A 16,166-nucleotide genomic window follows, 5' to 3' on the forward strand; every position below is an offset into this window, starting at 1 on the left:
ACTTTCATTTTTCGGGCTATTTTGGTGGTCTAGCGGGTTTTTAGGCAGGGGAGCGATCTTCCCACGCTCCTGCCCTGTGCAGATCGCTCACAGGAAATAGCTCGAGAGACTACGGGAGCTCAAGGCAGCCATTTCCTGTGAGCGATCTGCACAGGGCAGGAGCGTGGGAAGATCGCTCCTGCCTGAAAACCCACTAGACCACCAGGTAAGGCTTAAGGGGGGGCTTTCAGAGCTTAAAATAGCCGGGGGGTTAGGGGCAGAACCGGCCCAAATATTATTCGCGGTTTTTCATATTCGCAGGCCGGCTCTGCCCCGAACTCCTGCAAATACAGAGGGGGAAGTGTAAACTCAAACTAAACGCTAATAATTGTGTTTGCTGTTCACAGTTCTTCAATTTCTACAGAAGTCAATGCATACATTTCAAGATCAAAATAGGTAAATCAGCTGCTACTACTACTATTAATTATTTCAATAGCGCTACCTGTAAACAGTCCCTGCTCGAAAGAACTTACAATCTAAACAGGCAAGACAGACAAACAGGATGTAATGGATACAGTTAAGGAGAACGGTTAATCAGCTGGCTGGGTTGGAGGGCAGAGAGGAGTACAGGACAATCAAGCCATTGTGACATCACTGATGTGGTTGACTCTTATTGGTGGAAGAGCCATTATGACATCAGAAGCTCAGCTCTGCTTCCCAAAGACAAACAGGATGTCATGGATACAGTTAAGGGGAACGGTTAATCAGCTGGCTGGGTTGGAGGTAGAGAATGATAAAATTTATCACCGTTCCCGTCCCCGCGAATAACCGTGGGAAATAATCCCATGTCATTTGTCATTTTCTAGTGTCTATTTCAATCTCAATCCTTCTACACCAGCATTCTTCAAAGCAAAGCTTGCGGGTCAGTGGTTGTGGCCATTCATACTCTGATTCTTCCCTCTCTCCTTAAAGAATGACACGAAGATGGTTTCCCGCGGTTATCCACGGGGATGGGAACGGTGATGAATTTTGTCACTGTATCATTCTCTAGTTGAAGGGCAGAGGAGTTGTTAATCCTATTCTGGGATAAAATGTAGCCAGACCTCTGGATGTGCATCTTCAGCTTTATGCTTCCTGCAGTCTGTCCAAAGTGTATCTTTCCACTATTTCTACGTCTACCTAATGTCTTAGATCTGAACATTCCATCTGTTGAATTTCAGTCTCCCTTCAAGGGCTGTCCTTAGGCAAACGGAAACAGAAACCATGAAGGAAGGGGTAATATGAGGCTTAGACATGTAGAAAGTGTTTCTAATAGCCAGGTATTCTGAGCTCCACTGATCATCACATGACATGGTTTAATATAAGAGCTGAAAATAGGTCCTACAAAGTTAAATTTCTTAAATTCAGGTATGACAACTTTTGAAATGGAGATTACTTTAAGGAAGAAGAAGCAGGGTGAGAAGTTCTTTGGAAAGTAGGCTATGCTGAAAAGGAACTTTAGTAAGGGCAACTAATCTTTAGGCTAGTGACCTGTACATAGGGTTATCAGATGTCCGGATTTCCCCGGACATGTCCAGGGGTCCGGATGGCTTTTCAAAACCTGGGTTTTGAAAAGCTTTCCTTCACACAGTAGAGCATCCACGCATGCGCGGATGTCTTGCCTGATGAGGGCAGGTAGCGGGGTGGGATTGGAGGCGGGACCAGGGCGGGGATGGGTGGAACTGGGGAGCAGGACTGGGGGTCCGGATGTTCCCGACAGAAAATCTGGTAATTCTACCTACACATCTCAATTTCTATTTCTATGGATCTTGTTAAAATGGAGCTGTTTATTCCCATGTTTCTTTTTCTTACCTGTAGGCCAGCTCAGCTAAAATGTCAGGAAGTATTTTGAAAGCTGCTCTGCCGTTCATTTAGTACCACTGTTCAAACCAAGCGGACATCGTGAAATGTTACACATCTTGTGTTTTTATTTTAAAAGGAAACTGCATGGGAATCGTATTGCCCAGACTCAGTCGATGCATGACTTATTGATGGCTGTAAAAGTTTCAATGGTCTTGGCACAAAAAATACAGGCGAATGTTCAAGAATATCTTCAGAGAGATCCTGATTCCGCCGTCTGGCACAGCATGAGTGGAATGCTCCGCTGCCTCATGAGTGTGTTTTTGGATGGTAAGTGTCTGCGTCATTTGCACAGCTGAAAAGTTTATGCTTTGATCCTTCTACGTTCTGGAGGGAAAGGTCTATACTCTGTTTCATAACTTAGAGTAAAAAAAACAACCAAACAAACCCAAACCGACTAACCACAGTAGAGAATTTTAGTGATGGGCAGATAGCAAAAGCGGCTGTGTTGAATTTAAGAAGAGAATAGGAGGCGGTGCTTGGACGTCTTGGAGGACCCTGAGCTCCTGAGGCAGACCATATTGGCTGAAACACGTGCGTTGACGAGCCACCGCACGGATTTCCATGATTACGGAATAAAGTTGCATACCAACATCACTAAAATTATCCACTGCTGTTTGTTTCTGTTTGGACTCTGGAGTTTGGTCCTGGTTTTTCTGATCATAACATAGAGTTCCATCTATTTGCGGATTATGTCCAGTTGTTTTTTTGTTGTTGAAGAAAATCAAGAAATGGTGTTGGAAGATGATGTCAGCCTAGTAATCAGCATTTTCAGTTGGCATAACTAATGTCAGCAAAGGCCTATGGGAAATTATATCAATCTGACTGGAATGTTGATGCAGATTTCTGTGCTCCTGCACAGAATTCACATACATGAAGCATCCAGCCAGACTGGATTGTTTAAGAAGATAGGCTGCTTGAATGGGACAAAGAAGCCAGAGACTAATCCCATCTACCACGCCTGCAAGTATCACACCTTCCTTATCAATTAAACTAACCATTGTTTCAAACAGTTTACAAATTCTAAACAGAAAGATACTGGGAAATACAATAGTTTCTATATTTAGAATAAGATTCCAAGCTATAAAAGGCTCCTCTCTACAACACCCCCCTCTTTTGCTCCTCTGGCTCCTTTTGCCCTTCTTCCTCTTGCTCTCTATCGCTGGAACCTGAAGCTTGGGACATCACCCTCCCCACCCCCCTTTTTCTCTCTCTCTCTCTCTCTTTGTGTGTTCTCTCTCATTCACAAGAACACAGAAGCAGTCTCTGTAATTGTAAAACTTATACAGTGGTGCCTCGCATAACGAACGCCTCGCACAGCGAACGCTGCGCACAACGAACTTCATGTCTTGCTTCCTACAACGAACTTCGTTTCACACAACGAAGTCGCCCGAGCTGCATCCTTCCGCGCAGGCACTGCGCTTAACTGCCCTCTCTCCGCCTGGCTCCCTGTGCAGTGGTGGACCGTCGGCTCGCAGGGGCCCGGCGCCTACTGCTGATGCGTTGGGGGGGCGGAGCTACTCTCGCCGCTTCCCCGATGCTAGAAAAAAAAAAAAAAATGAACAGTTTAAGTCCCAGTTTTTGCCGCTGAGACTCTGCCCTCTCTCACTGTAAAATTATTGTTTAAAGCAGGAAGGTGATTTCTGTTGAAATGAAACGGGAAATAATTAGAAGGAGTGAATGTGGGGTAAAACAGTGTGACCTCGTCAAAGAGTTTGGCCTCAGCAAAACCACCATTTTCACCATTTTGACAAATAAGGATGCAATAAAATCAGCCAAAGTAGCCAAAGGAGTATCAAAACTATTTCATGAAAAACATAGGTCTTCAATCCACGAGGAAATGGAGAGGCTATTAGCAATTTGGATTAAGGACAGGCAGGTGAAAGGTGATGTGTTGTTTTAAAAAACAATTATGTTTTTAGATGTATCTAAATAAAAATAATAACAAAAAATTATCTTTTTTTATGTCATCTTAGCATATTTTATGCTACAGAACGAATTATTTTTTTTAACATGTATTGTTATGGGAAAACGCGTTTCACATAACGAACTTTTCGCATAACAAACTTGCTCCTGGAACCAATTAAGTTCGTTGTGTGAGGCACCACTGTATCTCTCATTAATTTTAATGCTTAATTGTAACTTTTATGAATCTTGCTTTTCTGTAATATTTCTATAATATAATATAATATAATATTTAATATTTCTATAATATAATATAATATTTAATATTTCTATAATATATTCTTTATGCCATCACTTCTGGCTGTGCTTCTTATTTGAGTCTGCTTCCTGGTGAATCTTCTGTGAAGGTATTGAACTCGGGACCTGGCGTTTGTAAGGGCACCTCACATAACCCCTACAACCTAACATTGTGGGGGGCGCTTCAAACCTTTCAAATGTTATTATGAGAAACTGGAGAGGTTGTATGAGTGATTTGGTTTAGAGAATGACATAGGCAGAAATTTGCCCCGTCCCCTCGGAATCTATCTCCATCCCCGTGAGTTCTGCCCCTGTCCCTGCTCTGTCCTCATATGCACAAACCTAAACATTTTAAAATCACAAGTGTTCGAGGCTTGTGCAGATGAGGACAGAGCTTGCAGGGATGGGACAGGGAGAGAACTCATGGGGACAGGGATGGAGATAGATTGCACAGGGACAAATTTGTCCCCATGTTATTCTCTAGTTTGGTTGTCATGATTTAGTGTTGAATGTGAAAAAATCAGTAGCAATGTGGGTGTCACGCTAGAATAAACCATTGCAGTTGGTGCCAAAGATCAATGGTATGAATTTGTTATTGGTGGAAAAAAAAATCAAAACCTTGAAAATTTATTGTGATTGTTCCCTAGATTTCAAATTTCAAATAGTTGGGGTGGTCAAAGGTTGCTTCTTTCAGCTGCAGCTAATTAAATAACTAAGACCCATTTTTGACCAAATTTAATCTGGTAAAGATTGTGCATGCTTTGATAACTAGTCGATTTAACTGTTGTAACTTTTGTTACAATGGTCTGTGTAGCTAGATTGCAGTTAGTGGAAAACACTGCTAGCTGGAAAGAAGAAATCGGTCCACGTCCTGCCCATTGAGGAATGAGGACGAATCGGAGGAGAATCGGAAGTAAGACCTGCATGACAATGTAGGCAGAAGAAGACGCAAGCATAAGACCTGCATATATTGTAGGCGAAGACCCCTGCGAAACCCCAAATAGCGATATTTCCAAGAGAGACATTGTGCATATGAATTCAAGTTTCAAGTTTATTTATGCATTTGATGAATCGCCTATTAAAATTGCTAGGCGATGTACATAGTCTAATTAAAGAAAACAGAGAAACTATTATATAACAAATATCTAACTTATAACAATACAACTTTCATAAAAACATACATAAGGGGTAAGGAAAAAATTAAAAGATTACAATGTTGGGTTTAATAAAAAGGGAAGAACAAAAGGTAAGGTTAAAATTGCCAATGCACAATTTAAGGGATATCCCTAAAGCAGATAAAAATTTCAGGAATAAAAGCATCATTGAATGAATAAGTTATTAAAAGATTTTAAATGTTACAATGTAGTAAAAAGGGAAAAAACAGGAGGTAAGGTTTAGAGTTACCAAAGCACAGTTTAACAGGATATTCCTAAAGCATATAAAAATTTCAAGAATTAAAAGCGTCTTTAAATAAGTAAGTTTTTAAAAGTTTTTTAAATGTTGCAATGTCATGTTCGATTCTAATATACTGAGGGAGGGCGTTCCACCATTGTGGTCCCATTACTGTGAACATGTCGGATCTTCGTGTCCCTATGACTTTCAGAGACGGTACTGTAAGTAAGTTTTGATCAGATGATCGTAATGACCGTTGAGTTTTATATGGGATTAGTGATCTAGAGATAAATTGTGGTTCGCTGGATGCTAAGGTCTTAAAAATGAGAAGCATTATTTTAAACAAAATCCTGTGACCAATTGGTAACCAGTGAGCGTCAATAAGTAATGGGGAGACGTGGTCAAATTTTTTTGAATTGTAAATTAACTTGATAGCCGTATTCTGTATTATCTGTAATCTCCTTTTCTCTTTTTGTGTAATGTTAATAAATAGGGCATTACAATTGTCGATTTTTGATATTACAAAGGAGTGAATTAGGATCTTTAATGAGGATAAACTTAGAAATTTGGCGATTGATCTAATCTGTCGTAATTTAAAGAAACAATTTTTAACGATGAGAGATATGTTCGTGATAAGTCAATTTATCATCTAGAAGTACCCCGAGAATTTTGACCGTGGATACTAAGTTGAGTGGGATGTTGTTGAGAATAAACGATTTTGAAAGCGTAATGTCTTTTTTCCAATTAAATAGCAAATTCAATCTTCTAAGCAGTCATTTTCCTCTCTGCTAGTAAGAGAGAGATTCACCTTTGCTCCAGAAACCAGCAGTCGGATCTCCTGACTGTGACATCACTGTTTGGGACTTTTCAGAACAGTACAGTACATGATAAGAGGTCCTCCTAAGAAGTACTAGCGAAGGACAGTGTAACTCAGGAAGGTGGGGGCCTGTTCTCTGGAGTTATTAGCCTTAGTATTGGAAATGCATTTGTCAGGGAAATATAGAAAGGTCAGTTTTGGCACTAGGTGACATCACGTTTCAGTATGGCTCCATCATAAGTGTTTACACCATATAGCCAATAGAAAAAGCAAGTATGAAATCTGTATCTTAGGTTACAGAGCTAAAGTGTATAAATGTTATGCTGGCTGGCATAAGGAAAGAAGGAGGGGAGGAGAAGAGATGAATCCTAAGACAGAAGCCAGCTATATCCTATATAATAAAAGACTAAGTGCACATGCGCACTTAGGATTTCGTGTTGCCTGCCGCTGTGGTATGTGATCCATGGCAGCCAACCCAGCGGCAGGGAACATTCTGGCCACTCTCCTCCTCCCGCCCTCACTCACCCTGGAAGCCAGGCAAGCTCTCTCCCTGCCCGCGTCCTCGGCAGGGAACACACCTCGGCCCTCACTCGCCGCCGCCGCTGCTGCTGATCCTCCTGTAAAGAGCAGCCTGCGATGGTGGCCGGCTTTAGCGAACCTCGCAGGCCGCTCTCCAACCTCGGTAGCACGTTCCCTCTGATGCATGGGATCGTATCAGAGGGAACGTTCTACCGAGTTGGAGAGCGGCCTGCGAGGTTCGCTAAAGCCGGCCACCATCGCAGGCTGCTCTTTACAGGAGGATCAGCCACCACGGGGATCGTCAGAGGAGCCGCCGGTACTTTGGAAATTTTTTTAAAAAACTTCAGCCGCAGCAGGCCAGCCCGCGGGAAGGGAAGGGGGAGGGGCCGAACGGAGCAGGACAGCTCAACAGTAAGAGAAGGGAATGGGGGGTGGGGGAAAATGCTGCTACTGCTTCAGCAGGGACCTGGAGGGGAAGGGAAATATCACTGCTGCTTCTGCAAAGGAAAGTGGAGGGGGGAGAGAAGGGAATGGGGGTGGGGGAAAATGCTGCTACTACTTCACAGGGACCTGGAGGGGAAGGGGAATACCGCTGCTGCTTCTGCAAAGGAAAGTGGGGGGGGGGGGGAGAGACAGAAAGAAATACAGACAGACAAGGGACCAGAGAGACAGACAGAAAGACAGACAGACAGACAAAGGGTGCCAGGGAGAGAGAGAGAAAAATAGCAGGAGGGAGAGAAACAGAAAGAAAGGAAAAAAGAGACAGGAGCAGGGAGAGAGACATAAAGAAAGAAAGACAGACAGGCATATATTCTAGCACCCGTTAATGTAACGGGCTTAAACACTAGTTGTATGTATATTAAACTAAACCTTAAGTTTGTATATCGCATCATCTCCATAAAGATAGAGCTCGACACGGTTTACAGGTAATTCAATAAATGAGGGCTGCGCAGATCCAGTTTCTTAATCTGAGCGGCATGAGTAGCAGCACGATTTGGTGCTGCTTCTCGGCGCTGAGCAGCTTCCTTACTGGCTCCCGCGAATTGGAGGGAGAGTGGGAAGGAAGGGTGCTGCGTGCAGTGCCTGACAGGGGAGGGCACTTGAATATTAAGCCGCCCGACTTATATTCCATTCAACCATTTTTCCTCCTTTTTTGGGGGAAAGGGGGTCTCGACTTATATTTGAGTATATATGGTAGATATCTTCTTTAGAAGTGCATTGAGATTGTGTTTTCTATGTTCCTCAGAGGGGCTTTTGCAGAATATTCAGAGCACTTCAGGACTGGCTGTTATCCTTTACACTAAGATAATGTTAAACCCAACTGAAAAACTTCCAGGTTTGGTAAGTATTGTTCTTTATCTTAGAATTAAAACATGCTTTTTTCCAATAAGCCTTCAGGAGTTTTTAATGTTTAGAATACTCTCTTTTATTAACTAGCTGTGCTTTTTTGCTCTTGTTTTTCACTCTCCTATATACAGTACTCCCCTGATATTCGCGGGGGTTCCGTTTCAGGAACCCCTGCGAATCTCGATAAACCGCAAATATGGTTTTTCTTGGGGGAGCCTGAAGAGGGCTGCAGGAGAGGGCAGCTGGAGAGCAGCCGGAGCGCTGCGAGTGCAGGAAATCACTCGCGGTACGCTCCGACCACCTCTTCCTGCACTAAGTCGGGCCTTATCCAATCAGGAGCTGCGTGTCAAAGCAGCTCCTGATTGGATAAAGCCCGACTTAGTGAAGGAAGAGGCGGTCGGAGCGTACTGCGAGTGATTTCCTGCACTGGTGGCGCTCCGGCTGCTCTCCTGCCTCTCCCGCTGCCCTCTCCTTGTCGGCGGTTCGCGGTCGGAAAATACCACGAATGACCGGGACCGCAACGACCGGGGGAACACTGTAATATATTTAATATTAAGACACCGTTTTCCATCATTCTTTGGACAATGAATATATTTAGTCTCAGTTACACGGATATGTGTTTAGGAACTCATCAGGTTAATGTGGTATAAATGCCGAGTGCACAAGGTCAGAGCTTGGTGCCTTCTTTCTAGGTTAGCAGTAAAATCAAAGCCATGCCTGTTAAAAGCATTGTTTTAGTGATGTTCAAGTCCAAGAAAAAATCTGATCTGCAGAAAAAAAATTAATTTTGTTGGCCTGGCATTGATTAGTTCTGGGACATTTCTTTTGGATCATTTTAGCTTTGTTTGTTGTTGAAAGCATCTACTTTTTTTTTACTAATATCATTATGTGCTTTGCAGGTCAGTGACCTCCTCCTCCTGCATCCAGCGGAATGGGGGCATGCGCCAGACTGGTTTGTGAACAGCTGGAGGAACCTCTGTAAAGAAGTGCCGTCCGATTCCGTTCTCCTTTTTCTGTGTCAAGGAGCCCTGGCCATGTTAGAGTGGAGAAATGGAAACATGGGCCGGAATGGCGAGAAACTGTTCCTAGATATTTTAATGGTTTTATTAACCCTTAGCTCTCGGTAAATCTCTTCAACACTTAAAAAAAAAAAATGTTTTGTGGTATATTGCCGCTGTATCGCGCAATGGTGCGCCCGCACCTGGAGTACTGTGTTCAATACTGGTCGCCGTACCTCAAGAAGGACATGGCGGTACTCGAGGGAGTGCAGAGGAGGGCGACTAAGCTGATAAAAGGTATGGAAAATTTTCCATACGCTGACAGGTTAAAAATGCTGGGGCTGTTCTCCCTGGAGAAGAGGAGACTTAGAGGGGACATGATAGAAACCTTCAAAATCCTTAAGGGCATAGAGAGAGTAAATAAGGACAGATTCTTCAAACTGAGGGGAGCCACAAGCACTAGGGGTCACTCAGAGAAATTGAAAGGGGACAGGTTTAGAACAAATGCTAGAAAATTCTTTTTTACGCAGAGGGTGGTGGACACATGGAACGCGCTTCCGGAGGAAGTGATAGGCCAGAACTCTGTACAGGGGTTCAAGAAGGGTTTGGATAGGTTCCTGGAGGATAAAGGGATAGAGGGGTACAGATAGAACTTGAGGTAGGTTATAAAAGTGGTCAGAAACCACTTCACAGGTCGCAGACCTGATGGGCCGCCGCGGGAGCGGACCGCTGGGCGAGATGGACCTCGGTCTGACCCAGTGGAGGCAACTTCTTATGTTCTTATATTGTTTCTTCATAACTTACAGAAAATCAATACTTCAGATGCTATGGAATGCTTGTTCCTAAGAGCGTCGGGAGCAGCGTGGACCATATAGCGCAGCTCCCCGCGCTAGAAACTGCTAGCGGAGTTTTTGTTTCAATTTTAATGTTAAATTTTAGTGTTTTGATTCTAATGTAAGGTTATAATTTTGATTTTAATGTTAAAAAAAACGGTAATTCTGGAGATGGCCAGCCTCTTACTTGGAAATCATATTGAACTTCCTATTGGGTATATTGGCGATCCATAGATGCTTATGTAATGTAATGTAATGTATGTGACTCTCTAGTAGGTGGATTTATGGGTACATTATGGATGGAGTTGGGATTCACATATGTGTACTTTTATAAAATGTTCATGTGCATTTTATATTAGTTTCCAAGCAAGTGAAAATGTCTGTGGTATCATTTGCAGTGTTTTAAAGAAACAAAGTAAAAAAAAATCCAACAACGACCGCAGTGAAGTGAAGCAAACGGAGAAACAAGGAAAAAACTGCAGACGAAATGTACAAAGATGCAGGCTATGTTTATTATATGTAATGTAATGTAATGTAATTTATTTCTTATATACCGCTACATCCGTTAGGTTCTAAGCGGTTTACAGAAAATATACATTAAGATTAGAAATAAGAAAGGTACTTGAAAAATTCCCTTACTGTCCCGAAGGCTCACAATCTAACTAAAGTACCTGGAGGGTAATAGAGAAGTGAAAAGTAGAGTTAGAGGAAAAATAAAATAAACATTTTAACAAGACAGCATTGATCTAAATACTTTGGAAGGTAGAAGAGAGGAGAGAAAGGAATAGAAGCAGAAGGGGGAGCCGTTGAACAGTAGAATTCTGGAGAAATTTAAATGATAGAAATAGAACAAAACAAAGACAAAAGGCAAAACAATAGATAAGATTAAAGATAAATTATATCAAATTTAAATGTGGTTAGTGTTACCACCCCTGAAACAAACCAAGGGACCCAACGCTGTCTGTGTTTCGGTAAACACGCCTTCTTCAGGGGTCCAGGGTTAGTGAGGAATTAGAAAGAACTGCAATATGAATTGATAATAAACATGAATTTGTATAGTTCTGAAAGGCAAACACGTACCGATAAACTCGATAAACAGAACATAGCCTGCATCTTTGTACATTTGGTCTGCAGTTTTTTCCTTGTTTCTGCAGTGTTTTAAAGACACATGGTCATAAGAACATAAGAACTTACTGAAAAAAACACCATGAATTCCTTCTCTCACACCAAGCAGCATCATGGGGTAAAGACCTAGAACAATTACGTTCGCCCTCTACTTACGAGGAATTTAGGAAACGTCTAAAAACATACCTGTTCCTAAAACATCTTGACAACTGATCCACTTATCTCTTTCCCCTCAATAGCGACCTACTGTCCTTTTGATCACTTTTCTCCTCAACAATGAATTTCCTGTCTAATTACTTCTCTTTCTTCTTCCCCTCTTGAAGTCAGTCAATTTGTACCTTTGCTTAATCTTTTGTAAACCGCATAGAACTTCACGGTATTGCGGTATATAAGCTGTTATTATTATTATAAGAAGTTGCCTCCGCTGAGTCAGACCAGAGGTCCATCGCGCCCAGCGGTCCGCTCACGCAGCAGCCCATCAGGTCCATGACCTGTAAGTGATCCTTTGTCTAAAACCTTTCAATACCCTTTCATCATCCTATCTCTGTCTCTATCTATATCCCTCAATCCGCGTATCCTTTAGGAACTTTTCCAATCCCTCTTTGAATCCTCTTAATGTATTCTGTCCTATTACATCCTCCGGAAGCGCATTCTAGGTGTCCACCACCCTCTGAGTGAAGAAAAATTTCCTAGCATTGGTTCTAAACCTGTCCCCTTTCGATTTTTCCGAGTGCCCCCTTGTTCTGGTAGCTCCCAATAGGCTGAAGAATCTGTCCCTCTCCACCTTCTCTATGCCCTTCATGATCTTGTAAGTCTCTATCATGTCTCCTCTGAGTCTCCGCTTTTCCAGGGTGAAGAGCCCCAGCTTTTCTAGCCTCTCAGCGTATGAAAGGTTTTCCATACCATTTATCATTGTTGTCGCTCTTCTCTGAACCCTCTCAAGTATCTCCATGTCCTTCTTTAGGTGCAGTATTCCAGATGCGGTCGTACCATCGCGCGATACAGCGGCATGATGACTTCTTTCGTTCTGGTTGTAATACCCTTCTTAATAATACCCAACATTCTGCTGCGCATTGTGCCGTTGGTCATTTTCTATAGTGCGCCTAAGGGCTCTTTTTACTAAGGTGCGCTAGCGTTTTTAGCGCACGCAGCAGATTAGCTCAATGCTGGCGTTAGCATCTAGCACACATGGCATTGTAGCGCGGGCCATTCCGCGTGTTAAAGCCCTAACGCAGCTTAGTAAAAGGAGCCCTAAGTCTAGCTTTGGATGTCTTGAAGTGTGTCCAAACACCAGGTGGAGAAAATGCCCATTTTCGAAATCACAAGATGTCTGTCTTTTTTTTTTTTCTCGAAAATAATCTGCCAGATGTCTTTTGCCTTCAGTGCGTCTATCTTTTATTTTCTACCAATGAGACGTCCAAATGAAAAATGTGCAAAACAAGCCATTGGGATGTAGGAGGGGCTGGAATTTTTACTAGACTGACCATACAGACATGCCAGCAGAGCACTGGGGCACTTTAAAGGGCACTGCTGTGAACTTCACATAAAGGATGCCAGGTGTATATCTCACCATAACCCCCCTTGTAATGTATGGTGAGCCCTCCAAAAGTCCCCCAAAACCTACTGTACTCACCTATCTACCAACCCAATAGCCCTTATGGCTTCTTCAGGTGTCACCTATATGACAGTACAGTAGGATTTTGGTGGGATCACACTTTCCACTATAGAAGTATTGGTTAGAGCAATGGTTCTCAACCCTGTCCTAGGGGACCTCCCCAGTCAGGTTTTCAAGATATCCCTAATATATATGCATGAGAGAAATTTGCATACCTGTCACTTCCATTATATGCAAATCTCTCTCATGCATATTCATTAGGGATATCTTGAAAACCCGACTGGCTGGGAGGGTCCCATAGGACAGGGTTGAGAACCACTGGATTAGAGTACATGGGCCTGGGTACCCCCCCCCCTCTCTATGGTTTACGACATTGCCCACCAGGCTACTCTAGACACCTGCTTGCTGCTCTAGGATTTCCCATACCACGTGCTGCTGTTATAGAGACGGTGACGGGATAATTGCGTGCCAGACGCCAGCGTGCTGACAATCCAGCGCCGACAATTCGGCGGAAGACAGAAGCGCGCGGGGGAAAAAATAATTTTTAAAGAGCTCCGACTGGGGGTTTGGGGTGGCAACCCCCCCCCCCCACTTTATTGGTTAGTGTTCATGCTGCCGTTGCGGGAGGGTGTGTGGGGGGGTGAAACCCCCCACATTATAGAGAAAACGGAAATTTTCCCGAAAAAAATCAGAAAAAGTTCCGTTTTCACTATAATGGAGGTTTCCAACCCCCCTCCAACAGCAGCGCTTCTGTCTTGCGCCGAATTGTCGGCGCTGGATTGTCAGCGCGCTGACGTCTTGCGCTCCACTGTCTATGAATCATAGAGACAGATATGTACTGTTTCCTCCAGTGATCACTGACTCCCTCCCACCCCACCAAAGATCTGAACGAATGTGGCGGGGGGGAGGGTCATGATTTAATCTCTCCAGTGGTCATCAGTTCAGTTTGGGTACCTTTTTGACCCTTTGCTTTTAAAACAGGTCTAGCTCCGACCATCTAAATAGCATTCTGGACGTCTTGGTAAATGTTCGATTGTTGCCACAAGAAGTCCATGGGCAAAGCCTACCCATAACACGCCTCCAACCCGTCCTCTTGAACGTTGGATGCACCGCAGACAAAAAGCCTAGCAAGATGTCTAGGGAAGCAAGTTTCGAGAATGGTGATTTGGATGTATTGGCGATTAACGTGTCCGAATGCCACTTTGTCATTTCTTGGACGTCTCTTTGTTTTGAAAACGAGCCCCATTGGCACCTGTGGCCCGGATCCTATAACTAGGCGCCTAAATCGGTGGTGCCTGCCGATATAGGTTCCTAGCTCAAATTTTTTAATTGGCTTAATTTGTGTTGCTAATTGAAAGTGCCTTTAAAAAACAATAAAAAAAATGTAATTAGTCTAACCTCGTAGGCGTGGTTAGGGGGTGGAATTTGGTGCAACTATATTAGACTAAGAAATACCTGACTTATTATCTGGCATTTAAGATTATGATGCCTGCTGGTGCCTAAGTTGATTTATCTGCCACTAGGTGCAGTTCTTCAAACTGCACTGTTTATAGAATGTGGCCCTACCTGCCTTTCCCATTTAGGTGACTTGTTTTACAATTACTCTGTCCCCCCTAATTCTGTCACCTTAGTTGCCTATATGTAAATACTACTATTAATTATTTGTAGATAGGTGGGTTATAAAGAAATTTTAAATAAATAAATACATTTCTGTAATGCTACCAGATGTACGCAGCGCTGTATAAAGTCACAAAGAAGACAGTCCCTGCTCAAAGAGCTTACAATCTAAACAGACAAGACAGACAGACAAACAGGATGTCATGGATACAGTTAAGGGGAACGGTTAATCTGCTGACTGGGTTGGAGGGCAGAGGGGAGTACAGGACAATCAAGCCATTGTGACATCACTGATGAGGTTGGCTCTTATTGGTGGAATGAGGCATTATGACATCACAATCTCAGCTCTGCTTCCCAAAGACTGAAACTCTTCACACTACTACTACTATTAATTATTTCTGTACTGCTACCAGATGTACGCAGCGCTGTACAGAGTCACAACGAAGACGACAGTCCTTGCTCAAAAGAGCTTACAATCTAAACAGACAAGATAGACAAATGGGATGTCATGGATATAGTTAAGGGAAAGGGTTAATCAGGTGGTTGGGTGGAGGGCAGTGGGGAGTAGGGTTATAGATTGAAGGCTATATCAAAAAGGTGGGTCATTTTTCATTTGTCATTCCAAAATTATATTACAAGGCACCCGCTCAGTGATATTCTGTAATATGACCACGCTTATCGCATAGCGCATAAATGCAAATAGGTGAAAGGGGAAGGTGCAAGGGTCTTTCATTTCTGTGCTAAAGCACTGCATTTAGGTGTGTGCACATAAGTGGGGTGGGTGTGGCGCAGTGGTTAAAGCTACAGCCTCAGCACCCCGGGGTTGTGGGTTCAAACCCACGCTGCTCCTTGTGACCCTGGGCAAGTCACTTAATCCCCCCCATTGCCCCAGGTACATTAGGTAGATTGTGAGCCCGCCGGGATAGACAGGGAAAAATGCTTGAGTACCTGAATAAATTAATGTAAACCATTCTGAGCTCCCTTAGGAGAACGGTATAGAAAATTGAATAAATAAATAAATGTGGCGTAAATGGGTACATCTAAATTTTAGCAAGTAAATGCTGACTTGCACTGGAATTCCATAATGGAATCTGGGTGCCCAGATGCCATTATTGAATTTGTGCTCGGCGTACTTCATTTTGACGCCTAATTTTTGAAAGAGACATCTTTGGGGCATGATTTAGAAATGCTAGAAAAATATGCTTGCATTTCCAGTTTTGCCAATGGCAATAAACACACACTGCACTTACAACCTCCGAGGCATGTGTAAGCATCGGGCGACTCTGACGGACAACTTAAAGCTTTGGAGGAATGATTGAGGAGTATTGTATTTGTCTGTCAGGTGTTTAAAACCACCTCAGGAATCTAAAAAAAAAATTATAATTTCATAGTTTGGCTCCTTAACGGACTCCTTTTGGACATTAGTTTTATAAAATCTGGCGCTTTCAGATCTACTGATTACACATGTAAGTGTCAGATTTTTTCACACCCAGAGCTCTCACTGATGCCACCCTATATTTTTTAATGTATTTCTTTGTAAAATAGATTCTCCAGCTATACAGGCTGACACATCCACTTATAGTTCTCCATGCAGTTATAGGCATTTTACAAAAGCCTCTGTGTTCAGCGAGCCTTTTGTATAGTATTCTGCTAATTCTGAATTTTTAGGCTTGGATGACTCTCTTCTTATCTAGACAACCCATGCAAAATTAGGCTTTGTGTTCTAATCAATTAGAAGTTAATCCTAAAACACATCAAAAGAGAGAAGCAGTGGCAGAGACGGACCCACCAAGACAATAACTACAACAGATGCATATATTAAC

At 42.9% G+C, this 16,166-nt stretch overlaps 1 protein-coding gene across 4 annotated transcripts in view; it reads left to right on the forward strand.

Annotated features, from left to right (window-relative positions):
• The window catches only part of THADA (THADA armadillo repeat containing), a 538,115-nt gene that overhangs the window by 21,007 nt on the left and 500,942 nt on the right, over nt 1-16,166 (forward strand). For all 4 annotated transcript variants that reach the window (XR_004538762.1, XM_033937269.1, XM_033937270.1 and 1 more), the window contains exons 7-10: nt 387-435; nt 1,958-2,148; nt 8,055-8,149; nt 9,055-9,278. Coding sequence is in view for 3 of the 4 variants with exons in the window: in XM_033937269.1 (XP_033793160.1) it covers nt 387-435; nt 1,958-2,148; nt 8,055-8,149; nt 9,055-9,278 (559 nt within the window). In the remaining variant the exon portion in view is untranslated. The remainder of the gene's footprint in view (nt 1-386; nt 436-1,957; nt 2,149-8,054; nt 8,150-9,054; nt 9,279-16,166) is intronic.

This window comes from Geotrypetes seraphini, chromosome 3, assembly GCF_902459505.1.
Source record: "Geotrypetes seraphini chromosome 3, aGeoSer1.1, whole genome shotgun sequence".
Lineage (NCBI taxonomy): Eukaryota > Metazoa > Chordata > Amphibia > Gymnophiona > Dermophiidae > Geotrypetes > Geotrypetes seraphini.